This window comes from Chiloscyllium punctatum, chromosome 13 (genome assembly GCF_047496795.1).
Source record: "Chiloscyllium punctatum isolate Juve2018m chromosome 13, sChiPun1.3, whole genome shotgun sequence".
NCBI classification, from domain to species: Eukaryota; Metazoa; Chordata; class Chondrichthyes; order Orectolobiformes; family Hemiscylliidae; genus Chiloscyllium; species Chiloscyllium punctatum.
The window spans coordinates 102,918,263-102,944,327 of NC_092751.1; the positions used below are offsets into that span (position 1 = coordinate 102,918,263).

The 26,065-nt window shown below is 43.9% G+C and overlaps 2 protein-coding genes across 10 annotated transcripts in view; one reads left to right on the top strand and one right to left on the bottom strand.

Moving 5' to 3' along the window:
- Positions 1–454: 454 nt before the first annotated feature.
- nudt13 (nudix (nucleoside diphosphate linked moiety X)-type motif 13) lies at positions 455–18,467 on the bottom strand. Of its 6 annotated transcripts, none has more exons than XM_072583508.1 (9): positions 18,392–18,467; positions 16,691–16,851; positions 13,932–14,071; positions 12,439–12,546; positions 11,485–11,591; positions 9,703–9,828; positions 7,900–8,011; positions 4,813–4,967; positions 455–1,910 (listed from the first exon to the last, which is right to left on the bottom strand). In XM_072583508.1, the coding sequence occupies exons 2-9, from the start codon at positions 16,771–16,773 to the stop codon at positions 1,722–1,724; spliced, it is 1,020 nt and encodes a 339-aa protein (XP_072439609.1). In that variant the 5' UTR covers positions 16,774–16,851; positions 18,392–18,467; the 3' UTR covers positions 455–1,721. The 6 variants fall into 6 exon arrangements, with proteins under 6 accessions (XP_072439609.1, XP_072439607.1, XP_072439608.1 ...); XM_072583506.1 differs by having other exon boundaries at positions 18,339–18,462; XM_072583507.1 differs by lacking the exon at positions 18,392–18,467 and adding an exon at positions 18,156–18,324.
- Positions 18,468–18,808: 341 nt separating this feature from the next.
- Positions 18,809–26,065, top strand: part of LOC140484726 (prolyl 4-hydroxylase subunit alpha-1-like) — an 82,037-nt gene continuing 74,780 nt past the window's right edge. For 3 of the 4 annotated variants that reach the window (XM_072583500.1, XM_072583501.1, XM_072583505.1), the window contains exon 1: positions 18,809–18,862. In XM_072583500.1, the coding sequence (XP_072439601.1) occupies positions 18,824–18,862 (39 nt within the window). In that variant the 5' untranslated portion in view covers positions 18,809–18,823. Of the gene's footprint in view, positions 18,863–18,920; positions 19,001–26,065 lie in introns of those variants that run through there. The other variant, XM_072583504.1, reaches the window with a different exon arrangement.

Here is a 26,065-nt window from a genome sequence, read left to right on the forward strand (position 1 = left end):
TCAGCAGCACTCCCCAGGACCTTACAAGTCCTGCCCTGATTTGCCTTTCCAAAATGCAGCATCTCACATTTATCTAAATTAAATTCCATCTGCCATTCCTCAGCCCATTGGCCCATCTGATTAAGATCCCATTGTAATCAAAGGTAACCTTCTTCGCTGTCCAATTTTGGTGTCATCTGCAAACTTACTAACCATAACTCATAAATAACTTGGATGTGAACATAGAAGTGACGAAAAACATTGATCCTTGCAGCACACCCCCAAAGGGCACAGGCCTCCAGTCTGAAAAGCAATCCCTCACCACTTCCCTCTGACTTCTACCTATGAACCAGTTCTGTATCCAAACGGCTAGTTGTCCCTTATTCCATGCGATCTAACCTTCCTAACCAGTCTATTATGAAGAACCTTGTCAAACACCTTACTTAAGTCCACATAGATCACGTCCACCGTTCTGTTCTCATCAATCCTCTTTATTACTTCTTCAAAAAAAAAACCAATCATGTTAGCGAGACAATTTCCCACACAAAGCCTTAAAATGCACAGAATGCATTTAATGGATAGAAGTGATTCAAGTCCAACACTGAGGTACTGAAATGTGCAAACATTGTCAAGAGTATAATTGTTAAATATATTATCAAAAATTGTAACAACTAATAGTTGCTTAAATATTTCAATGAAATTCAATGTAACTGGATTTAATTGCTATTGTTGTGTGCATTGCTATTCAGTCTATATAATACAAAAGATGAACAACTCCAATTGTATATTTTTCAATGATTCAGGTTTCTAATCATAGAATCCCCAGCGTGGAAGCAGGCCATTTGGCCCAGAGACCACAGCGACCCTCCAAAGAGGATCGCACCCAGACCTAGCCCCTCCCTATAATGCTTCCATTCCTCATGGCTACACCTCCTTGGAAACTAGGGGCAGTTTAGCAAGACCAATCCACCTAACCTGTACATGTTTGGACTGTGGGAGGAAACACATGCAGACACAGGGAGAATGCCTGTGTGGAATGAGCAGAGTTGCCCAAGGCTAGAATTGAACCCAGGTTTCTGGCACTGAGGCAGCAGAGCCACCTTGCTGCCTGTAATTAACTTAATTCCTTAGTGGGTGGACTTTGGGAAATGATTTTAACATTATTTAACATTAACATTATTTACCTGAATATAGCCAGCATTCTTTTGAAACAACCAGCCTCAAACTTCAAGAAATTAAAGTTATAAATTAGAAATTTATGTAGATTTTAGCAACATTCCCTTACCTCATTTCAGATTTTCTATATTCTGATAGAGCTCCCATATCCCGCAGTCTGATTTGATTTGAAGACAACAGGGACTTATTCAGTTTTGTTTTTAAAAAGGAAATCTATTCTGGGAAAATACCAGGCATAAAACACTTTTTAAACACAAATCTCAGGATGTATCTTTTAAAATAAGCACGTTTACATAATGCTCTGATGATGCCAATTATTTCAATAGGATCCATATCAATAATGCCTTAATGCAGTGATGACTTTGTGATAATCTCCTATATCCCCTGTTATACATAGGAGACACCTATTCCAATTTATAAATGTTATAGAAGAAAGGTCTGATACAATGAACATTTGTTGGGTTTTACAGCTGCTTCATTAATACCTGACCAAGCACATAAATCAAATGAGAAAGAAATAGTTTCTATGCAGCAAACAATCTGACAAATACACCAATTGAAAAATTTCAGGATGGCTGCTGACTTTCGGTCCATTCCTTGATTAGTTGATGCGCTACAGCCCACGGTGGTGGGATCCAAAATGGAACATCGCCCATTTCTTTCTTGGTGGGCATCCGCTTACGTTTTAAAGCTTCCGTTAGCTCCTTAGCATCAAACCAGCGAGCATCCTCAAGCTCCGAGTGGTTCAGGTCAATCTAGTCATAATCAAATGAAAGTCAACAATTTGGAAATTACAGCACTGGTAGTGAAACAACACTCGTCAGATATAACAGTAATACTGGAACCTCTTAAGGTAAGGAAATCAAGGCTCTATCGCAATTCTGCAACTGGTTAAAAGGTTAGAAACAACTGAAAACTAGCTCGTCACTTATGTGTTAGCAATTTGTCTGCGTTAACAACTAATGGCTGTTTTACACAAAGAGATTGTGATGATTGCCTGACAAGGGAAAGATATTCTGTGCAAAGACCAACTTCTCCACAGTGAACAACGGGAGTTCCAAAGAGTTTGGGAATTCAGCGTTAACAAGCAGCCAAAGAAAAATGCTCTGTTCAAAACATCCACTTGGTTAAAGAGTTCAACTGTAAATCCTTTTTTTATATCCGGTGTAAAGATTAAATGATAGGCAAGATAGGTAAGAATAAGGATGAGCAAGAAATTTCTGGTCTTGTTGACAATGCACAAATCCTGAGAATGAACAAAATTGATTTAGTACATTTTAGCTGATTCACTTAGAAATAAAAGACAATTTTCCCTTGCCTTCCTAAATCAGGATGTGTTGACCAATTCCAAGGCATTATCACATTTTATGTGGAGAATAACATTCTGACATCAATCCGAGGTTTGTTTGGATTAGTTTAGATATGGCTTTTAGAACCAAGGTCTGGCACCAGCAAATTCTGCAGCAAGGGCTGCTCCTTTTAATTTGGATAAAGCACAATAGGGGATCGTAGAAACAGCTTTGCTCGACATCCAGTTCCTGTTACTTCTGACCTTGAAGTACTCTCTATATACTTTGGGTAACAAAAATGGAAAATACTCAATTCCTCATACTATCGTTAACACGCTTTAGAAGATTATTGAATAAAAATAAAGAGGTTGGATCTGCAGTACTTGGTTTTTGTTCCTAAGAAAAGAGGATTAGAGTATCTTTAAAAAAGTGTGCAATGAGTATTGATATAGATATTTTCATTGGACATGGTGTTAGCATTTGTTCAGTGACTAACAACTTTCACTTCTCAGTCAGAAACTTCTAGTACAGGTTCCACAAACGTGAGCACCAGATTTTAGCTGAATAATATGGATCCTAAGGGAATGCTTCATTGTTAGAAGGGCTGTATACACTTGGGTAGAGTTAAAGATCCCACAGGTTAAAAAAAAAGGACTGCAGATGCTGGAAGCCAGAGTCTAGGGTGTAGGTTTGCTCACTGAGCTGTAGGTTTGATATCCAGACCTTTCATTACCTGGCTAGGTAACATCATCAATGGCGACCTCCAAGTGAAGCGAAGCTGTTGTCTCCTGCTTTCGATTTATATCTTTCTCCTGGATGGGGTTCCGGGGGTTTGTGGTGATGTCATTTCCTGTTTGTTTTCTGAGGGGTTGATAGATGGCATCTAGATTTGTGTGTTTGTTTATGGTGTTGTGGTTGGAGTGCAAGGCCTCTAGGAATTCTCTGGCATGTCTTTGCTTAGTCTGTCCCAGGATAGATGTGTTGTCCCAGTCGAAATGGTGGTTTTTTTTCAGCCGGGTGTAGATAAAAATAGAAAGCAGGAGACAACATCTTCGCCTCACTTGGAGGTCGCCACTGATGATGTTACCTAGCGAAGTAATGAAACGTCTGGATATCAAACCTACAGCTCAGCGAGCAAACCTACACCCTAAACCTCAACCTGAGCTACAAACCTTCACAAACCTTGCAAAAACCAGAGTCTAGATTAGAGTGGTGCTGGAAAAGTTGAGGCAGCATCTGAGGAGCAGGAAAATTGACATTTCAGGCAAAAGCCCTTCATCAGGAAATGATCCTTAAAGATCCCACAGACCTGTTTTGAAAAAAATGCAAGATCACGCTGGTGTCCTGGCCAATATTTATCTTTCAACCAACAACGTTCAAACAGATTAACAGACTTACCAAATTTTCTAGATGCACCATAGGAAGCATTCTAACCGGATGCATCATGGCTTGGTATGGCAACTGCTCTGCCCAGAAACTACAGAGAGCTGTGGGCATAGCACAGTCCATCATACAAGCCAACTTTCCATCCATTGACTCCATCTACAGTTCTTGCTGCCTTAGGAAGGCAGCCAACACGGTCAAAGTCCCCTCCCATCCTGGTTAAAATCTCTAACTTCTTCCATCAAAACCAACAGATTACAGAACAGCTTCTTCCTTTGTTACTAGACTTCTGAATAGACCTCTCAAATTTCAAAACTGAATGCTGACTTCACACTTTGTGCAGCTAGAACATAATATTCCTTCCCCTGTTCTATTACCCGGATGCACTTTTTATTGTATGACCTGCCTGTACTGCATGCAAAACAAACATTTCACTCTCCTGCGGTACGTGTGACAATAATAAATCAAATCAAGCTTATCCAATAAGTATAGCATTGCTGTTTTTAGAGAGCTTGCTGTGCACAAATTGCTCACTGCATTTCCTACAAGTGGCTATAGTCCAGTAGAAATTAATTTCTTGAGGTTGTGAGGATAAAAAGAAACAAGTCTTTCTTTTAAAAGAAAGAAACTGGCAAAGTTATGCTATACTGAACCCACACACCTTTCTGTTGTAAAATGCTCTTTGCAGCTTTTAGAGCGAGGCACTAAGTGGGGACAGAACAAGTCAAATAGAGTCAACATTAACCACTTCTGTTATCTGCTACCTTTTTTTTGTTTTACAGGACAAGAATGGCAAAGTCACTGGATGTGGTGCCCAGTCCAGCAGCAGAGACAGGGCAAGATGAAAGAATACAAAATAACCAACTAGATATTTCCTGTAATTATTTTCATTTTCCTCATATCTTTGATCAGGACACTAATTTGCAGAATCTTATCTACCAATCGGCCTGTTTTCTCTGCTCTCCACAAGTCTGACACAACTTACCTTGTTCTGCCCTGGTTGCACCATTGCACGGCAAGCAATCATCAGTGAGCTGTTGGGAAAGGGCCAGTGCTGAGATGCAGAATACTCTAGGGAGGATACATTCAAACCAACTTCTTCGGCAACCTCCCGTTGCACTGAGTCCTCCACAGTCTCCCCTGGGAAAAGAGGAGAAAATATTTAAGAATCCACACTTTGCGAGGAAAACAAATTTGTTGTGAATCAGTCTGAATGTATGATTGCCAATTTGACAGGCATGGTATTGTGTACAAGTGCCATTTCCCTACAAAAAAAGGGGGAAAATACACCTTTGCCACTCTCTAGTACCTTTACTGTGTGTCAGCAATTGTACAGGTCCTTGGTTTGGTGGCCTACCTGTGCAATGATTTATGATGGCTGGGATTAGGGACAATGAGGCAACCAGGGGAAGTATGAAACTCTCTTCATATCTGTTACACTTTCGTGCCTATGTCAGAATCTGAATCAAAGTGTGCCACATTTTTGTGGTGGATGTGGTGTATATGGACTTCAGCAAGGCATTTGATAAGGATCCCCATGGTAGGCTCGTTCAGAAGGTCAGGAGGAATGGGATACAGGGGAATTTAGCTGTCTGGATACAGAGTTGGCTGGTCGTCAGAAGACAGTGAGTGATAGTGGAAGGAAAGTATTCTGCCTGGAAGTCAGTGGCGAGTGGTGTTCCACAGGGCTCTGTTCTTGGGCCTCTACTCTTTGTAATTTTTATTAATGACTTGGATGAGGAAATTGAAGGATGGGTTAGCATGTTCGCAGGTGACAAACTTTGGAGGTGTCATGGACAGTATAGAGGACTGTTGTAGGCTGCAGTGTGACATTGACAGGATGCAGCGATGGGTTAAGAGGTGGCAGATGGAGTTCAACCTGGATAAATGTGAAGTGGTGCATTTTGGAAGGTTAAACTTGAGAACAGGATTAAAGATAGGATTCTTGGCAGTGTGGAGGAACAGCAGGATCTTGGTGTGCAGATACATAGATTCCTTAAAATGGCCACCCAATTGGACAGGGTTGTTAAGAAAGCATATGGTGTTTTAGCTTTCATTAACAGGGGGATTGAGTTTAAGAGCCGTGAGATCTTGTTGCAGCTCTATAAAACTTTGGTTAGACCGCACTTGGAATACCGTGTCCAGTTCTGGTCGCCCTATTATAGGAAAGATGTGGATGCTTTGGAGAGGGTTCAGAGGAGGTTTACCAGGATGCTGCCTGGAATGGAGGGCTTATCTTACGAAGAGAGGTTGACTGAGCTCGGAATGTTTTCACTGGAAAAAAGGAAGAGAGGGGACCTAATTGAGTGAACAAGATAATGAAAGGCATAGATAGAATTGATAGCCAGAGACTTTTTCCCAGGGCAGAAATTGTTAACACAAGGGGTCATAGTTTTAAGCTGTTTGGAGGAAAGTATAGAGGGGATGTCAGAGACGGGTTCTTTACGCAGAGAGTTGTGGGAACATGAAATGCATTGCCAGCAGCCGTTGTGGAAGTGAGGTCGTTGGGGATATTTAACAGACTGCTGGACATGCATATGGTCACAGAAATTTGAGGGTTCGTACATTAAGTTTACCTTACATAAGGAAAAATGGTCAGCACAACATCGTGGGCTGAAGGGCCTGTTCTGTGCTGTACTGTTCTACGTTCTATGTTCTATCTCTGGAACTGTGTACCAATATAGTGAATCGTTGAACATTTACCTATGCTTTTTTGGTTTTCACTTTCTCTTCTTGATCTCTGCACTTTGTTTATCTTTTCATTCTGTCTCCCTCTTTTGAAGGCCAACCTCTCTTCTCAACCTCTCCATTGAGATTTCCTTTTCTCACTATGGCAAAAAAAACTATGGGGTTGCAGCTTTAAAAAATGAGTTTGGAATAGGAAGTATAATTCCAAAATTTATGGATGACATCAAATTAGAACTGTAGGGAATATCAAGAAAAGCTGTGATGGAAGTGCAAGAAGGCATTAATAAACTTGAGGTATTAATGCACTTTTAAAAGTGTATGTGTTTTTGAGAATGAATTTCAATACAGTCAAGTGTGAACTGTTACATTTTGGTAACAAAAGGACACACCAACGCTTAGATGATGAGTTCAAATTAGGTAGGTGAAGAGGGATTTTGGGGTGCAGATGAATTACAAAAAAAAAAGCATTGTGGGTTAATTAAGGTCATAAATACCCAAGAATTTGTTTATATATATATACACATAGGGACAGAATTAAAAAGCAGTAAAGCAATGTTAAACTTGTACTGAACCTTGACTAGACTACAGCTGGAATAATGTGAACAGGTGTAGTATCTGTGATGTGGAAAGGGTAATAGAGACATTATAGAAATAGCAATTTTAAAAATCACTAGAATGACACCTGAAATAAGGGAACATACTTATCTAGAAAGACTGAAGATGTTTTCTTTTCTAGGAACGAGAAGTCAGAGGATGACCACATGGATTATAAAGAGGTTTGGGAAAGCAGAAATATTTTCATTCATTTAAGAGAACATGTTCTAACTTATAGTAATACCAAATACATGAGTGCTAAATATGATAGTGAACATTAAATTTAATACAGAATTCTGCAGAAACCTCTATACCAACTATTTGAATAATGAACTACTACAAGGAGTAATTGCTTTGAATGGCATTAATGGACTACTCAAGGAGAAGCTAGATAAACACCTTGATGGGGGAAATGGACAGAACAATGTGGCAATAGGGTGCAATACAGTGGGTAGTAGCTGAAGGAGTTGGCTCTGAACACAAACATCAGAAAATTCCAGTTTATGGACCTGTTGGGTCAACGTCCTACATCCGTATTATGATTCTGTGCTTGCCTTCTCCCCATCAGCCACAATTTTTCCATCTCAAGTATACTGCCAGACAAAGAGAGAAGTGAGAAACCAGGCAATCCGCACACAAGGAGACTGTCTTCATGGATCACCTTATTGAGTCTCCTTACAAAAGGCTATTGGACATTTTCAGGTGTAATAGTAACAAAAGCCCATCCATGTGGTTACATTTCACAACATTACAGTGATACTTCGAGTAATGTACAAGAAAGGCTAATTACCGATATCACAGAATCCAGCCAGGGCACTGTACATTCCAGGGGGAAATAACTTCTGACGTGCCAGCAGGCAGTGTGCGCCATCAGACACCAGCACAATAATTACAGGAGACACCTGGTAATAAAGAAATAGAGTGTGATTGGGCAGCAGGAAGGCGGCAGATGTCGCAGCAATTGTTGACTTCACTTTTTTGTTTAATTAGTAATAACCACTCAAAATAACAGCTACTCTTCTGATAATCTGAGCGACTGCAATTAGTAGAAATAGGCAGGGTGAGAGTCACTAACATAAGGCAAGAAGGAACGAAGTTGCAACAGACTGTGCTGTACTTTGAAAACCATTAACTTAGGTTAAGCAATGAAATTAGTATACAATTATAGAGAGCCCAGGCACAAAAAGATAAATGGGACACAGTGAGAAAATGGAATATTTTATCCAAAATAGGAAGATGAAGGAAGAATTATTAAGACCATTAAAAAAAAAGGAACAGGAGTAGGCCATTCAGCCCCTTGAGACTGCTTCACCATTCTATAGGATCATGACTGGTCCATAAGGTCCTCACTTCCCCATAACCCTTGATTCCATTACTGATCAAGAATCCATCTCAGCCTTAAAAACACACAGCTCCTACAGCTCTCTGTGGCAAGGAGATTCAAAGAATCTAACCCTCCTTATCCCAGTCTATAGCACTCCTTAATTCTGAGATTATGCCCTCTGGACTTAAGACTCTCCATGAGGGAAAGTATCTTCTCAACAGTTATGCTGAGAAACCCCTTAAGAGACCTGTATGCCTCAATGAGGTCACCGCTCGTTCTTCTAAACTCCAATGAGTAGAGTCTCAACTGGTTTAAGTTTTGCTCATAAACTAATCCCTCCATACCAGGATTCATCAGAGTGAACCGTCTCTGAACTGCCTCCAATGAAATAATGTATTTTCTTAAACAGAGGGACCAAAACTGCTCATAGTACTCCAGGTGAGGTCTCACCAGTACTTTGTATGGTTGCAGTAAGACACTCCTTGAAATAAAGCTGGAAAAGTGCAGCAGGTCAGGCAACATCCAATGAGCAGGAGAATTGACGTTTCGGGCATGAACCCTTCTTCAGGGATTGAAGGGCTCATGCCCAAAACGTCGATTCTCCTGTTCCTTGGATGCTGCCTGACCTGCTGCGCTTTTCCAGCAACACATTTTCAGCTCTGATCTCCAGCATCTGCAGTCCTCACTTTCTCCTTGAAATAAAGGTCAACATTCCATTAGTCTTCCAGACTATACAAATGCTTGCTTTCTTGCGTTTCATGCAAGATACCAAAGTCTGTTTGGGTGTTGCAGCTTTCTGCATTTTTTTTTCACAATTAAATAATTCTGTCCTTTTGTTCTTCCTTCCAAAGCAAACAACATTGAATATTCCCACTTTTATACTCCATTTACCAATTTTTTCCCCAATTAAAATCAATCAATAATCTTTCTGTAAGGGACTTGTATCCCTCTCACAACCTTCCTCTCAACCTATTTTTGTGTCATCGCAAATTTGGTTACAATACATTTGCTTCCTTTCTCCAAGTCATTAATATATATTGTAAGCAGTTCAGTCCCAGCACTGATCCCTGTGGATTTGCACTGGTCACAGATCGCCAACCTGAACAAGAACCCCTTATCCCCACTCACTGTTTCCTACCCATTAGCCAATTCTCCATCGATACCATCAACACCACAGATTCTTAACTTATGACTTAAGTTTTTGTGAGGTACCGTCTATGCCAGAGAAAGTTAGTTAAGTGTTAATTAGATTCTTGCTATAATGCTTACCTGCGGGTAGTAGGTTATTTCTTCTGAGCTACAGATACGTTTACTGCCTGACATATTCTTGTGTGTCCGACGTCCAGTTCTACTGCAATAGAGATGTGTGCTGTGCCAGCGGAGAAGACCCTGTGCCTAAAACATATTCATTATTGTTTTGACATTTCCAGACAGTCTGATCTGATGTACAAGCACAGTCCGAAACCACAGAACATGCAATGCAAAATCCAAAGAAGTCATTCCTAAAATGTACAGCAACGCTGAAAAAAGCAGGCAAAAAACATTTGCTAATATTTTATAACAGAGACCAATACTGAAAACTGGCCATTAGGAAGGGAAAGAGTCTTATATTATAATTTTCCCATCAATAGATACACTGATAATTGCTTTAATTAAAAAAATGCTAAATTGTGATGATACAAATAAAACAAGTAATCATTATCGATAACATAATTATTAATTAAAATGAAAATATAGTACAAGATTATAAAAGTATTGCATAATTATGAACATTTCATTATACAAATAAAATCAACATGCTATAATAAAGAGCGATTCATCGGACTATTGTCGATTTACCACCTCTGTAGCAATGTTTAATGTTACTAATTTGTATTTATACAGCGAAAATAAAACAGAATGAAATCACCAAAAGTTAAAAATTCCTGAAGTGTATAAAAGGAACATGCCTTATCACTGTGCTAATATGGTGTGAGTCACTGGCTAAGGGTGAACTGAACCAGAATGTGTGGGATGGGGGTGCATAGTGGGTATTACTGGACTAGTAATCCAGAAGCCGGACTAATAACCAAGAGACGAGTTCATATCCCACCAGAGCACTGTGTGAATTAAATCCAGTTAATGAAATAAATCTGGAGTAGAAAGTTATTAAAAATAACAGTAACCATGAAACTACTGGATTGTCATAAAGACCCATCTAATTCTCTCATGTCCTTTAGAAAGGAAATCTGTCACTCTTACCCAGTCTGGTCTACATATGACTCCAAATCCACAGCAATGTGGTTGACTGTTAACTGTCCTCCGAACTGGCTGAGCATACCACTCAGTTAGCTCACTATCACCCTCTTGGACAAGCAGGTTTCAGGAATAAATGTAAGCCTTTCCAGTGATGTGCATATCTGGAAAGTTTAAAAAAATGGTTTTCACTCATCATCAAACCTGGGTTTTGGTCTCAGAATTTTAGGATGTGCACGTGGGAGACCCCACATCAAATGAGTTGTGGGAGCCCATTTTACAGCTGCAGAAAGTGAGAACACCATTGATATTTTTGTTTTCTTCCAGATTTTCCACAGGATATAGGCATTTATTGACCATCCCCAATTGCCCTGAGAAGGTGATCATGTGTTGTCTTCTTGAATTGATGCAGACCATTTGGTGCAGATACCTCCACATAGGTTCAGAAGCTCCAAGATTTTGGCAGTGAAGAAATGGCAATATAGTGCCAAGTCAGGATGGTGTGTGGTTTGTCATTCTCTCACATGGATGTGTTTGTAAGTCAGCAAAATATCTAAGTCTGATATGCAATCTTGAATGGAAATAACGAGTGGAAACGTTTTTACTTTCTCAAAAAAAATGCTGTCAAAGATTTTCAAATTGCACCTATCAGGACAACTTCAAGAATTCCAGACTTCAATGGGTACAACACTTTATACTGCACGAGAGAAGGGTGCTGATTGGTTGGTAAATGAAATCCAATTGGTCAAGGCACTGTCATGGAAAATGCACTAGGGAACTTCTTATTTTCAAAATTTGCCAAAGTGTGTGTTCTACCTTTGACAGTAAAGGTGCATCCTTTCCATCCAAGAGGAAGAAGGCTTTCCGTAAATCAACAAATGTTCCCTTCAGAACCGATTCGGTTCTGGCTTTTTCAATTTTACCTGAAGTTAAAAGCGTAAGTTAGAACATTATCCGTCATCAACTGTGTTAATGGAAATAGCATTTTAAGAGTTCCACGTTTTTTTCCTAATCTTTTCTAAGTAATTATGTCTTAAAAACACTAGTATTTCAGGCTGTCGGGTCAGCAAGAGCAGAATGGCTTATTTCTGCTCCTAATTCATTAGAAGCTCAAAACTCAAGGACAGTTGAGAGGGGCTTTGAAACAAATGTACAACCAAATAGAGATTCCATGCATTCATAGGCTTTGATGAACAAAATACCAGTGGGGAAGCCACAGTAATTTGACAAGGAATAGGAAGAAAACATGCATTTTGATGGAGGAGACCTGGGCAAGAGGGTCAATTCCAACACAGAAGAACAAACTGCAGTTGCACATCATAAAATGAGACTACGTTCAGTACATCCAGCCTTTGCTAGCTCTTTGAAAGAGCTGTTCAATTACACCCACCCCTTGCTCTTTCTCTAGACTTCTGCCATTCTCTTCATTTAGTATTTATCCTACACACTTTGGAAGTTGCTTTCGCATCTGCTTTCATCACCTTTTCAAGTAAGGTCTCTTTGTATGTGGAGAAGGAACAGAGTTGCAAGAAAATGAGAAGTAAATGAATTTGCCCTATTCTGATTCAAACAATGTATACTGCAAACCTGCAGTTATTTAAGAAAATCATCCTTACAATGTGAGTCAATGTAAAGTAGATATGTGTTTAACTCCAAATGTATTGCTCACTGTACTGCAATAAAGGTGTACACTTTATGTTGCTGTCAGTGTTGCCTTTTGTAAGATAGTTACATTCATTTTGAATACAGATACTTGCATGATAGTCTTACCTAGATCTAGGGCAAATTGTGGCACACGACTCTCTGTACAGCCAATCAGCACTGACTGTTCCTTATACTTCTCCTCCTGATCCAGTATGTGGAGAATGCCATTCAGTTCTGGAAAAGAAGAGGACCTTATTTAAAATAGCACAGTTTCTAGGAATGTAGGATCAGGAATAAGTTGCTGAGCATGCTCCACCATTTAATATGGCCGTGATTGATTCTACACTTCAATTTATCCACTCTATCCCCATCAATCTTTATTATGGGAAATCTATAAACTTCTCCACTAAATATACACAAAGACTGAGCCTTCACAGAATCTCTGGGGGACAGAATTTCAAAGATTAACCACCCTCTGAGTAAAACAAAATCATCTCGGTCCTGAAGAGCATTTCTCTTATATTTAAAATTGTGCTCCTGATTCTAAACTCACTAGCCAGATGAAACACCTTACCTGCCTCCACCCGGAATCTTCCTGTAAGTATTTTGTATGTTTGATTAGATTAGATTACTTACAGTGTGGAAACAGGCCCTTCGGCCCAACAAGTCCACACCGACCCGCCGAAGCGCATACCCGCCCAGACCCATTCCCCTGCATTTACCCCTGCTCCTAACACTACGGGCAATGTAGCATGGCCAATTCACCTAACCTGCACATTTTTTTGGACTGTGGGAGGAAACCAGTGCACCCGGAGGAAACCCACGCAGACACAGGGAGAACGTGCAAACTCCACACAGTCACCTGAGGTGGGAAATGAACCTGGGTCTCTGGCGCTGTGAGGCATCAGTGCTAGCCACTGTACCACCGTGCCGTTTTCAATGAGGTCGCCTCTCATTCTTAATAAGATAACCCCACAGGTCAGCAATCAGTTGGGTGAACATTCTAAACTTCCTTTTATTTAAGAAAGGACATTAAGAATTATATCAGAAACCAAATTAATACAAAGAAGGATTTGAAAGATTCTGCTTATGCTTACTCAGATTTTTTAACAAGTATACAATAATTTTTGTATGACATTTGGACACCTCCTACATTGTTTTATTAACACCACTAATTGAATACCATTATTTTGCAGGGAGGGGAAAGCGATAAGAAATAATTTGAGCTATAGGGAAAGGCTGAAATGCTGGGGCTTTTTTTTCCCTGGAACGTCAGAGGCTGAGGGGTGACCTTACAGAGCTTTATAAAATCGTGAGGGCATGGATAGGGTAAATAACCAGTCTTTTTCCCTGTCTTTTTGGGGGAGGGGGGGGGGTGTCCAAAACGATGAAGGGTCTGCTTCTATGCTATATAACTCCACAACACTAAAACTCTCCTATCTAGGACACTGTAACAAACAACTTCTGAGCAAGTTATTTATACAAGAAGAGATCACCTTTGTTATAATTGGTTTATAGTCTCTTAAAAAATCACACTCTAACATTCATTTTCAACTTAAAAAAAATAAACAAAGGATTGACATAAACTCCTTGTGCCTTCTGTTCTACGGCATTCATACCTGAGGCCATCACAAACGGTGCCATATACTTGCTCTCACTCCTTTGCAACAGGGGTGAGAAACTGTGAAAGAGAAGAAATACTCCAGAGCTTAGCGCTTTCCGGCAGGCTTCATCATCCTCCTTCAGTTCAAGCAAGTAGCTGTTTTCCAAAACAATATTTCCATGATAGTTAATCCATGTTTTCAGAGGTGCATTGAAAAATCTGCACACGTAAGAGCTATTAATGACTTGACATATGCTATAGCTGCTGATGTAACATGGCATTTTTGCCAAACTTTCAAAAAAGTGTGCATTTTGAGCAGACTGCATTGCCGTCGGCTTTAAATCAGCAGCGCTCCAAAAGCTTGTACTTCCAAATAAACCTGTAGACTATAATGGTGTTGAGAGATTTTTAACTTCATCACCTCTAAAGATATCAGGTGTATTCTCTAGATAATCCATAAAATTTCCAGACAGAATACACAGGGGAAAACAGTAAGATCTTGGTTAGTAATACAGGAGCAGTGATGGGGGTGGAAAACAGTGTTTACCAGCTCTGCTCTTGGTTGGAAATGAATGCGACATGAAGGATAAACAAAAGCAAAAGTATTGTGGATGTTGGAGATCAGTAATCAAAACAAAGTGGAGAAATTCAATAAATCTGGCAGCATCTGTGCAGAGGGAAACTGAGTTAACATTAACTCCGATATAATTCTTCAAAAGGAGAGTTATAGAGTCACAGATGTACAGCATGGAAACAGACCCTTCGGTCCAATCCGTCTATGCCGACCAGACATCCCAACCCAATCTAGTCCCACCTGCCAGCACCTGGCCCATATCCCTCCAAACCCTTCCTATTCATATACCCATCTAAATGCCTCTTAAATGTCGCAATTATACCAGCCTCCACCACTTCCTCTGGCAGCTCATTCCATACACGTACCACCCTCTGCATGAAAAAGTTGCCCCTTAGGTCTCTCATATCTTTCCCCTCTCACCCTAAACCTATGCCCTCTAGTTCTGGACTCCCTGACCCCAGAGAAAAGACTGTCTATTTACCCTATCCATGCTCCTCAATTTTGTAAACCTCTATAAGGTCACCCCTCAGTCTCCGACGTTCCAGGGAAAATAGCCCCAGCCCGTTCAGCCTCACCCTATAGCTCAAATCCTCCAACCCTGGCAACATCCTTGTAAATCTTTTCTGAACCCTTTCAAGTTTCACAACATCTTTCCGATAGGAAGGAGACCAGAAATGCACGCAATATTCCAACAGTGGCCTAACCAATGTCCTGTACAGCCGCAACATGACTTCCCAACTCCTGTACTCAATACTCTGACCAATAAAGGAAAGCATACCAAACACCTTCTTCACTATCCTAGTTACCTGCGACTCCACTTTCAAGGAGCTAGTCAGAGTCAAAACATTAACCCTTTCTCCCTCCACAGATGCTGTCAGATCTGTTGAGTTTCTTCTGCATTTTTGGTTTTTATTTTATAAAATGAAGGATAACCTTCTGCGGGGAAGAAAATAGAAACAAAATTGGACAAAATTGGGCTGCACAATGGCTCAGTGGTTAGCACTGCTGCCTCAGTGCCAGGGATCCGGGTTCAATTCCCGCCTCAGGCAACTGTCTGTGTGGAGTTTGCACATTCTCCTAGTGTCTGCGTGGGTTTCCTATGGGTGCTCCGGTTTCCTCCCACCATCCAAAGATGTGCAGGTTAGGTGAACTGGCAGTGCTAAATTGCCCGTAGCGTTAGGTGCAGGGGTAATGTAGGGGAATGTTGCTCTTCGGTCGGTGTGACTTGTTGGGCTGAAGGGCCTGTTTCCACACTGTAGGGAGTCTAATCTAAATCTAAAACCCAGAAAACCATCTGTACGTGTGATCATCATGGACATAAGTCATTATTTATGAGCTTGAACGCATTCTAAATGCAATTTAAAATTTGACTGGAGATTCAGGACCTGAGTGTAACTGCAATAGAAAAAAGTTTGTACGAGTACAATTTGGAATTGACCGATACTTTTTGGTTGATAGTGACAGCATTTTGTTTTGCGTGTGCTGTACACTTTTTGTCTGGGAGAGCCCAATGTTGATACTGAAACTAAACATTGAACAGCACTCTTTTTTCCTATTGAATTATCTTCACTGGAAAATAAAAATACACATACTTGAAATAAGTAAACAGAAGGGCAAAGAGGGAACATTTCATAGTCGGTATTCCTCTTAATGGGTTTTGCATGTAAAGTTAATGATTTATAGATTCATAGAGATATACAGCACTGAAACAGATGCCTCAGTCCAACTCGTCCATGTTGACCATATATCCTAACCTAATCTTGTCCCATTTGCCAGCACTTGGCCCATATCCTTCTAAATCCTTCCTATTCATATACCCATCCAGATGCCTTTTAAATGTTGTAATTTTATAGCCCTGAACACCCTCTGGCAGCTCATTCGCACCACCCTCTGCATGAAAAAGTTGCCCCTTAGGTCCCTTGTATATCTTTCCCATCTCACCCCAAACCTATGCCCTCTAGTTCTGAACTCCCCTGCTCCAGGGAAAAGACCTTTCCTATTTACCCTCTCATCGCCCCTCACGATACTATAAACCTCTATAAGGTCACCCCTCAGTCTTTGAAGCTCCAGGAGACCATGGGCGATTTACTGGTGGCGGTCAATAGATGAAAAAAAAAACCCACAGGTGATTGGGTGACGGGCAAAAAAAACTTTTTTGTAACAGCACTTCTGGACATTTAAACAAGAACGGCAACACTCACCGCATCCGACTGACATAACTTGAAACCAATCTGCAGGATATTTGCATGGCCGGTGTAGTGAAATGCCTCAGAAAGATGGGCATAACTTTCAGTTCACAGCTCCAGCTTCAAGTTTGTGACTAAGGTCGACCCATCTCTTCTCACCAAATCAGCAGCATAATCTGTCAGGAAATAGATTGGCATTAAATGCCATACACAAACAGCCCTCCATAACTATTAAAGAAAGGGGTGAAAGGATGATCAGGGGAAGATGGGGGGGGGGGGGGGGGGGGGGGCGGAATGAGGAAGATATATCAGACTGGGTTTGGGGGGGGAAGGGGGATGAGGGGGGGCAAAGGGGGGGGTGGGGGGGGGGAGAGAGGGGGGGAGGGGGGGTGGAGGAGGGGAGGGGGGGAGGGGGGGGAGGGGGGGGAGGGGGGGAGGGGGGGGAGGGGGGGGAGGGGGGGAGGGGGGGGAGGGGGGGGAGGGGGGGGAGGGGGGGGAGGGGGGTGGAAGGGTGGGGGGGGGAAGGGTGGGGGGGGGAGGGGTGGGGGGGGGAAGGGTGGCGAGGGAGGGGGTGGGGGGGTGCGAGGGAGGGGGGGGGGGTGCGAGGGAGGGGGGGGGGGTGCGAGGGAGGGGGGGGGGTGCGAGGGAGGGGGGGGTGCGAGGGAGGGGGGGGTGCGAGGGAGGGGGGGGGGGTGCGAGGGAGGGGGGGGGGGTGCGAGGGAGGGGGGGGGTGCGAGGGAGGGGGGGGGTGCGAGGGAGGGGGGGGTGCGAGGGAGGGGGGGGTGCGAGGGAGGGGGGGGTGCGAGGGAGGGGGGGGTGCGAGGGAGGGGGGGGTGCGAGGGAGGGGGGGGGTGCGAGGGAGGGGGGGGGTGCGAGGGAGGGGGGGGGTGCGAGGGAGGGGGGGGTGCGAGGGAGGGGGGGGTGCGAGGGAGGGGGGGGTGCGAGGGAGGGGGGGGTGCGAGGGAGGGGGGGGGGTGCGAGGGAGGGGGGGGGTGCGAGGGAGGGGGGGGGTGCGAGGGAGGGGGGGGGTGCGAGGGAGGGGGGGGGGTGCGAGGGAGGGGGGGGGTGCGAGGGAGGGGGGGGGTGCGAGGGAGGGGGGGGGTGCGAGGGAGGGGGGGGGTGCGAGGGAGGGGGGGGGGTGCGAGGGAGGGGGGGGGTGCGAGGGAGGGGGGGGGGTGCGAGGGAGGGGGGGGGGGGTGCGAGGGGAGGGGGGGGGTGCGAGGGAGGGGGGGGGTGCGAGGGAGGGGGGGGTGCGAGGGGAGGAGGGGCGGGGGGGGAGGGTAGGGGGGGGAGGGGGGGGCAGTTGGGGGGGGGAGGAGAGGAGAGGGGGTGAAGGGTGTGGGGGGGGGGGGAAGGGGGTGAAGGGTGTGGGGGGGGTGAAGGGGGTGAAGGGTGTGGGGGGGGGGGGGGGGGAGGGGGGTGGGAAATACGTGCCAAGGCCTCGGAGTGCAGGAGCCGGAGCCGCTTCTAACAAACAAACCTCACGGCCGCCGCGGTCCCTTTCGGATTGTTTTTACCGAAACGTCCCGTTTTAAGCCTCGGGTCCAACGATAAAACTACAGCCGTTACCCGGGACAACGGAGCGCCCTTGTTTCCCGCTCGCTGTCGAAGACGGGGAGAGCGCGACAAGATGGGTTCCCCTAAACCCGTCAGTTTAACCAACCTAACGATGTTGGGTTTAAAAATTGGCGGCTTCATCTTTTAACAAACACGTACGTCGTTAGCTTTGCTCATACTGTCAAGTTGTGGCGATATACACGTTCACAGCGCCTCTCGATGGCCGGAGGTCACTTTGACCACTGTCGCTTCGCAGCGCCCCCGATGGCCGGAGGTCACATTGACAGCGGTCGCCTCACAGCGCCCCCGATGGCCGAGGTCACTTTGACCACCGTCGCTTTGCAGCGCCCCCGATGGCCGGAGGTCACATTGACCGCTGTCGCCTCGCAGCGCCCCCGATGGCTCGAGGTCATATTAACCGTTGTGGCCTCGCGGCGGCCCCTATTGGCCAGAGGTCGAATTGACCGTTGCGGCCTCGCAGCGCCTCCCGACGGGTCGGAGGTCGGGTCTAGCGGTGGAGCGCGGGCGTGAGCGCCCCCGCGAGCCTCGGAGGTCAGCTGGCGGGGCGGCGTTGTCCTTGAGCGCCCCCCGATGCTCGGAGGTTGTGTTGGCCGAGGACCCGCGGAGAATGTGAGAGACTGCACGTCCAGGAGGTGGGGGGGATGGGGGGGGATGGGGGGGGAAAGGAGGGACAAGGCGGGCTTTGGGAAGGAGGCCACGGGGCTTGAAGCTAGAGGAGGCCGATTGAGGCGCAGAGGAAAGGCCGAGGTAGGAATTTGGCTTCACCCCCCTCCCCCCAGACGACATCAATTACAAAACTGTCAGAAAATACCATTAGGAGATGGAATAAGTATATACATATTTTTACAGTAATCATGGAAAGTTGAGAGATTATCTGTCAATTTACATTTTGATTTAGTTGTTTCTCACTCAGTTTTTTTGTCCTTTTTTTTACCAGACTTTTTTTTGTCCAAATCTCAAAGCAGGTTCTGAATCCCTCAGTGTGTGCACTTCTAATCCTGAACACACATGCAATTTCAGATTGAGAGGCCCCCTGCAGCAAATTCACAGAATCCCCCACAGTGCAGGCTATTCGGCCCATTGAGTCCACTCTGACCCCTCCGAGGTGCGTCCCACCCAGACACACCTCCCCCTGCCCCTATCCCCTGTCATCCCGCCTTTCCCATGGCTAATCGACCTAGCCTGCACATACAAATCATAGAGACGCACAGCACGGAAACAGACTAGATTACATTACATTACAGTGTGGAAACAGGCTCTTCGGCCCGACAAGTCCACACCGACCCGCCGAAGCGCAACCCAGACCCATTCCCCTACGTTTACCCCTTCACCTAACACTACGGGCAATTTAGCCTGGCCAATTCACCTAACCTGCACATTTTTGGACTGTGGGAGGAAACCCACGCAGACACGGGGAGAATGTGCAAACTCCACACGGACAGTGAACTGAACCTGGGTCTCTGGCGCTGTGAGGCAGCAGTGCTAACGACTGAGCCACCGTGCCGCCCTTTGGTCCAACCCGTCCATGCCGACCAGATATCCCAACCCAATCTAGTCCCACCTGCCAGCACCTGGCCCATATCCCTCTAAACCCTTCCTATTCATATACCCATCCAGATGCCTTTTGAATGTTGCAATTGTACCAACCTCCACCACTTCCTCTGACAGCTCATTCCATACACGTACCACCCTCTGAGTGAAAACATTGCCCCTTAGGTCTCTTTTATATCTTTCCCCTCTCACCCTAAACCTATGCCCTCTAGTTCTGGACCCCTCGATCCCAGGGAAAAGACTTTGTCTATTTATCCTATCCATGCCCCTCATGACTTTATAGACCTCTATAAAGTCACCCCTCAGCCTCTGACACTCCAAGGAAAACAGCCTTAGCCTAGTCATAGAGATATACAGCATGGAAACAGACCCCCCCAGTTCAACTCTTCCATATCAACTGGATATCTGAACCTAATCTAGTCCCATTTACCAGCAGTTGGCCCATATCCCTCTCAACCCTTCCTATTTGATCCAGATGCCTTTTAAGTATTGTAACTGTACCAGTCTCCACCACTTCCTTTGGCAGTTCATTTCAAACAAGCACCACCCTGTGCATGAAAAAGTTGTCCCTTAGGACCTTTTTAAATCTTTCCCCTCTCACCTTAAACCTACGCTGTCTCATTTTGGACTCCCCCCTATCCTAAGGAAAAGGTCTTGATTATTCGCATTATCCTTGCCCCTCATGATTTTATAAACTTTTATACTGTGGGAGAAAACCAGAACACTCAGGAGAAATCCACACAGATGTGGGGAGAATGTGCAAACTCCACACAGTCACCAATCAAACCCAGGTCCCTGGCACTATGAAGCAGCTAAGCCAATGTGCCAACCAAAATAGAATACCCTTTGTGCCATGTAGAGTTATGCTGCCACTGAAGAATTTATCTTCTGGCCTGTGGATGACTTCTCTGTCCCATTGACAAGATTCCCATATCCCACGGGTAGTAATTTGGCTGCACTCGCACCCACCACCTCCACTCAACATCAATGACAAAACTGCCAAAAAAATACCATTACGAGATGGAATAAATGTATACCCTGTACACGTATTTTTGTCACCACTCTGACGTGCAAGCTACCTTACAAAAAGAAACCTATATCTTGTTTCTGAACACTGGGCTAAATTCTTCAGTTTGTGCAGGCAGTTGGAATTCGTGAATATTTGTGAAACAATCGTGGAGTGTTACAAAAGATCTTCAGTTGTGATATTGTTTAGGGTGAGAGGGGATAAATTTAAAAGAGACCTAAGGGGCAATCTTTTCACGCAGAGGGTGGTGTGTGTATGGAATGAGCTACCAGAAGAAGTGGTGGAGGCTAGTACAATTGTAGCATTTAACATGCATCTGGATGAGTATGTGATTAGAAGGGTTTAGAGGGATATGGGCCAAGTGCTGGTAAATGGGACTAACCTAATATCTGGTCAGCATAGACAAATTGGACTGAAGGGTCTGTTTCCATGCTGTACCTCTCTTTGATTCTATGTGAATCTAGAATGAAGAGGGGATGTATCAAGTGATAGCTCCAATGGCAAAGTCAGGAGATGGAGTAGGAGAGTAAGAAATAAGAGCAGGAATAGGCTATTTGGTCCCTCACGGAATAGAAAGTGAGGACTGCAGATACTGGAGAGTCAGAGTTGAAAAGTATGGTTCCGAAAAAGCACAGCAGGTCAGGCAGATCTGAGGGCTTATGCCCAAAATGTTGACTGTTCTGCTCCTCGGATCTGCCTCACCTGCTGTGCTTTTCCAGCGCCACACTTTCCAATTCTAATTGGTCTCTCAAGCCTTCATGGTGAAAGACTTGTTTTGAAACTATTTGTCCACACTTTCCTCATGACCCTGAATTCTTTTAATGCCCAAAAATCCATTAATCTCAGCCGTGAATCTTTTGAAAAAATTAATTCTTGGGATCTTGGTGTTGCTGGCTGGGCTAGTATCTATTGCCCTGGAGAAGGTGGTATTGAGCTGCCTTCTCGAACTGCTGCAGTCCACCTGCTGTGGGTTGACCCACAATGTTATTAGGGTGGGAGTATGTTCTGAACTGAGCTCAATGGGATAGAGCATTCGAGAAGATTTACAATCCCAGGAAGAAATGTTTCCTCACCTCAGTTTCTGATCCCTCAGTCTGGGAATATGACATGTTGTACTGGCCTGTCCAGCCTGTCAAATGCTCTGAAGAATTTTCTGTGGGTTCATCTCTTGTTCTTCTAAACCCAAGGGCATTCTAGTCAGTCAGCAGCAGGGAGAGAAAGAGTAAGAGTATGGTATGGTAGAAATAAGGATCATGGGCCTAATCACTAATCAGAATGTGAAGTCAGAGGGTAAGAGATCCAGATTCCTGATGCAGTGGGAGGTCGGAATGAATGTGCAGCACATTTTTTCTTTGCAACAACACTTCTTTATTTCTCAGTTACTCATTCTGGTCTTCCTCGTTTGATGTTCCTTGCAGTTCATCATTATGTGTTATAGTTCACTCAGAGTCCAAGTTGCTGTGATAACAAGCATTTTCACACGCACGTTGTAGTCCAGAGCAATGAATAATGATGGTAGAGACTCCAACTTTCTTCCCATTCACGTGTCTGACCAGGAAAATCTCCTGCTCTGACCACCTGCGATTCCCATTTGTTGGAAGGGTTTGCAGGTTGATCCTCAGCTTTGATTCTGTTATTAATGGACCTTCTTTCTTTGACCACCAAATCCTGAGATGCGACTCCAACCTGGAGCTTGTAGCTCAGAGCAGTGATACTATCCACTGTGTCCTGAGACCACCATCATTTAACGCTGCCCCAAAAGAAAAATATTGTCAAAGGTTTCAAGTGAGAATCTGCTGTTCTCAGCTAAATATAAAAAGGCAAGTTTGCCTTATTCTTTACATGTCTGGGCGTTGTGTTTGCTATTCCTTCTGTCTCTGCGAAACATCTGAGAACACTTTTCTGAGTAACATATATTAAATGCAAAATGTCACATCTCCATTGGTGCTAACAACATTCTCACAGTTTGCACATTCTCCCCGTGTCTGCGTGGGTTTCCTCCGGGTGCTCCGGTTTCCTCCCACAGTCCAAAGATGTGCAGGTCAGGTGAATTGGCCATGCTAAATTGCCCGTAGTGTTAGGTAAAGGGGTAAGTGTAGGGGTATGCGTGGGTTGCGCTTCAGCGGGTCGGTGTGGACTTGTTGAGCGGAAGGGCCTGTTTCCACACTGTAAGTAATCTAATCTAAATCTAAAACCTTGTGAACTATGGCCAGATCTAAAATTTTGCTTGTCACGAGCTGAAGATGTTGATTGGGTATGAGTTATGTTTCATTGTATACAAACACTATCTCAGTGAAAACTGGGGTCAACTAAGGCTGTTACGTTGCACCAATTCTCTTTAGTTTCCTCATCGTAATATTGCATCTCCACTCTGGCAAATTACTCATTGACGTGGAGACAATCTACAGAACAGATGGGAAACTGTTTAACCTACGCCACCTTCAATCCAAAACCATTCCAACCATAGCCAGAGAGCTTCATTAGACAGTTGATACTTGTATATGTACTCACTCAGAAGCCAAGCTCCAGTCTTTGTTGGCTTCTCCTCCGATTTGTGAGAGAAATTGGCTTTTCACTAAACACCCAGAAAACTAATGGCCTTTTCCAACCAGCTTCCATGATAAATCACCTCCCCATCTTAATTAACATCAGTGATAAGGTCCTGGAAAATGTGGACCTTTTACAATATCATGGGAGGCTCCTCTCAACAAAGGACACAAGCAACAAAGTTCATCTTTGTGTCCAAAGTGCCAGTTATATCTTTGGCTGACTTGGGAAAACAGCGTTTGAGGACAAGGATCTCAAACCATTCCTGATGAAGGGCTTACGCCTGAAACATCGATTCTCCTGCTCCTCGGATGCTGCCTGACCTGCTGTCCTTTTCTAGCACCACACTCTTGACTCTGATCTCCAGCATCTGCAGGCCTCACTTTCCCCAACAAGGATCTCAAACCCAAGGCTAACATCATGGTTTCCTAGGCAGCATAACCTACAGCTGCCAGTCCAGAGCACTGGAAACATACCAGCAATAGCTTCTTTGTAAGATCCTCCAAATCCAGTGTCAAGAAAGATGGACCAATAGCACTGACCTCCACAGAATCTATTGAATCAAGGCACTCTGGTTCTGAAGGTACTTCCTCAGAGGAAAGATTATATCTAGATGGATTATATACAGATAATCTCTGAACCAGGAGGTCCAGGTTCAAATCCTACCAGCCCTGGAAGTGTATCATGACTTATCTGGACAGGTTGATTAAAACTAATTCTAAAGAAGTAGACTGGACTGTAGCTGTTGGGTTTAGAGACGCAGTGCTGTAATGTGTATCTCTGTAAATAAAAGCTTGTACAAGTGCACAGTTCTACCCTGCACTGGAGATTCAATAACAACCTGGAGCAAACGTGAACGGGGTATGATCGTGTTGGGAGAACTCTAATAAACTTGTTCTGTATCAGGAGACACAAAAAGGCAGGCAGATCTGCAGTGAATTCATAGAGGGAATCATAGAATCCTGACAGAGTGAAACAGGCCTTTCGGCCCAACAAGTCCACACCGACCCTCTGAAGAGTAACCCACCCAGACCCATTCCCCTACCCTAATATCCTATATTTATCCCAACTAATGCCCCTAACCCACATATTCCTGAACACTATGGGCATTTAGCACGGTCATTGGTGGATTATGTCAGTTATTTCAGATGCTTCAGTTCTGAAGGACTGATTGTGTTAGAAGTGCATCCTTCACAATAAGATTTCTGTCCATGCCTTGTCCAATTATTCCTGCTCTTCACTAGTGCATCAATACCCCAGTCTTTCTTTGGTAAGTGTATTCTAAAGGTATCAATTTTTGCCTTTATAATTGCCCTTACAATTAATTTTGTTCATATCCATTGAACGTGAGCATCACCTTTATGGCCCATTCGAGTTTCCCTTGAGAAGATGGTCAGTTGCCTTTTTGAATGGAGAGGAAAAGAAACAAACACAATACATGAACAGAAAATCTCTGGAAAATACCTCAACCTCCTAAGGTAACTGGGGCAATCATCAGGTTGGCCCCTCCATTGATGCAACTAACCCCCTATCCAGTCCATTTGTCGTAAAGACAACACAGTTTGAGAGGGATTTCAACCCACTAGCACTTTCAGGATTGGAGAGGAACTTGTAGGTGGTGGTATTTCCATGTATCCATTGCCTTTGTCCTTCTAGAAGGATTCGAAGGTGCAGTCAAAGGAGCCCTGGTGAATTTCTGCAGTGCATCTTGTAAACAGTACACACTGCTGCTACTGAGTGTCATGGTGGAGAGAGTGGATGTGTGTGGATGTGGTGTTAATCAAGCAGGCTAAATTGGCCTAGATGGTGTCAAGCTTCTTGATTGTTGTTGGAGCAACATTCATTCAGGCAAACTGAGGAGTAATCCATCGTAATCACATATTCTACACATTAATGTCAAACATTTTAGTTGCAGTTTAGTGGTCTTGCATTCCTATATATTCTGAAATATGATCAAAATTTCTTTCACTTTTCAAAAGGTTTGGCTGACTTTCAGATTCACTTCTTTCATTGGCATGGTTATGCTGCAAAATGAATCCTATCCTGAAATATTCTTAAAAGTTGTAATGGACTTTGCCAAAAACATTGTCTTGTGACTTGGCAGAATGGTTGTACAGGTGGCAGTGAGATAATGACAGGAACAGAACCATCGTTGAGGTAACTGAAATGAGAAAAGGATAGAAAAATGAGAAATAGTGCAAATATTCGAGAACGCAAGCGGCATTGCAGAGTAAGAAACAGAGTTAATGTTGTAGGTCAAGGGCCTTTAGTCAGAACTTTTCTGACACTAATCTGAAATGTTACCCCTCTCTCTCTCTATATCCCTAGATGCTGCTAAGCCTACTGATTATTTCCATCGTTTTTCTATCTTTAGTTTAGATTTCCAGCATCCATTGTATTTTGCTTTTGTACTGGTCAATGGAATAATGAGTTTATCAAAGGAGAGTGTTGGCCACGTGAGGATAGAGAGTTAGTTGCTTCTATGGAAAGGCCAACCTGATGGTTGCCCAGTTACCTTAGGAGGTTGAGGTATTTTCCAGAGATTTTCTGTACATGTGTTTGTTTCTTTACCTCTCCATTCATTAGTCCTAATGATTTAGGTTGGGACTGCAGCATGGATAGGATCAAGATTACTGGACTTCCATAATTCCTTTCCCATGTCTGCATTATCAGTTGTACATTATCAG

Coding starts and splice junctions, on each gene's coding strand:
- nudt13 (XM_072583508.1), bottom strand. CDS start 16,773: ATGCCCATCTTTCTGAGGCATTTCACTACACCGGCCATGCAAATATCC. Junction 9,829..11,484: donor ATGCACCTTTACTGTCAAAG/GTAGAACACACA, acceptor AATATGTTTTAG/GCACAGGGTCTTCTCCGCTG. Junction 4,968..7,899: donor GGCTGGATTCTGTGATATCG/GTAATTAGCCTT, acceptor CTCTTTTCCCAG/GGGAGACTGTGGAGGACTCA.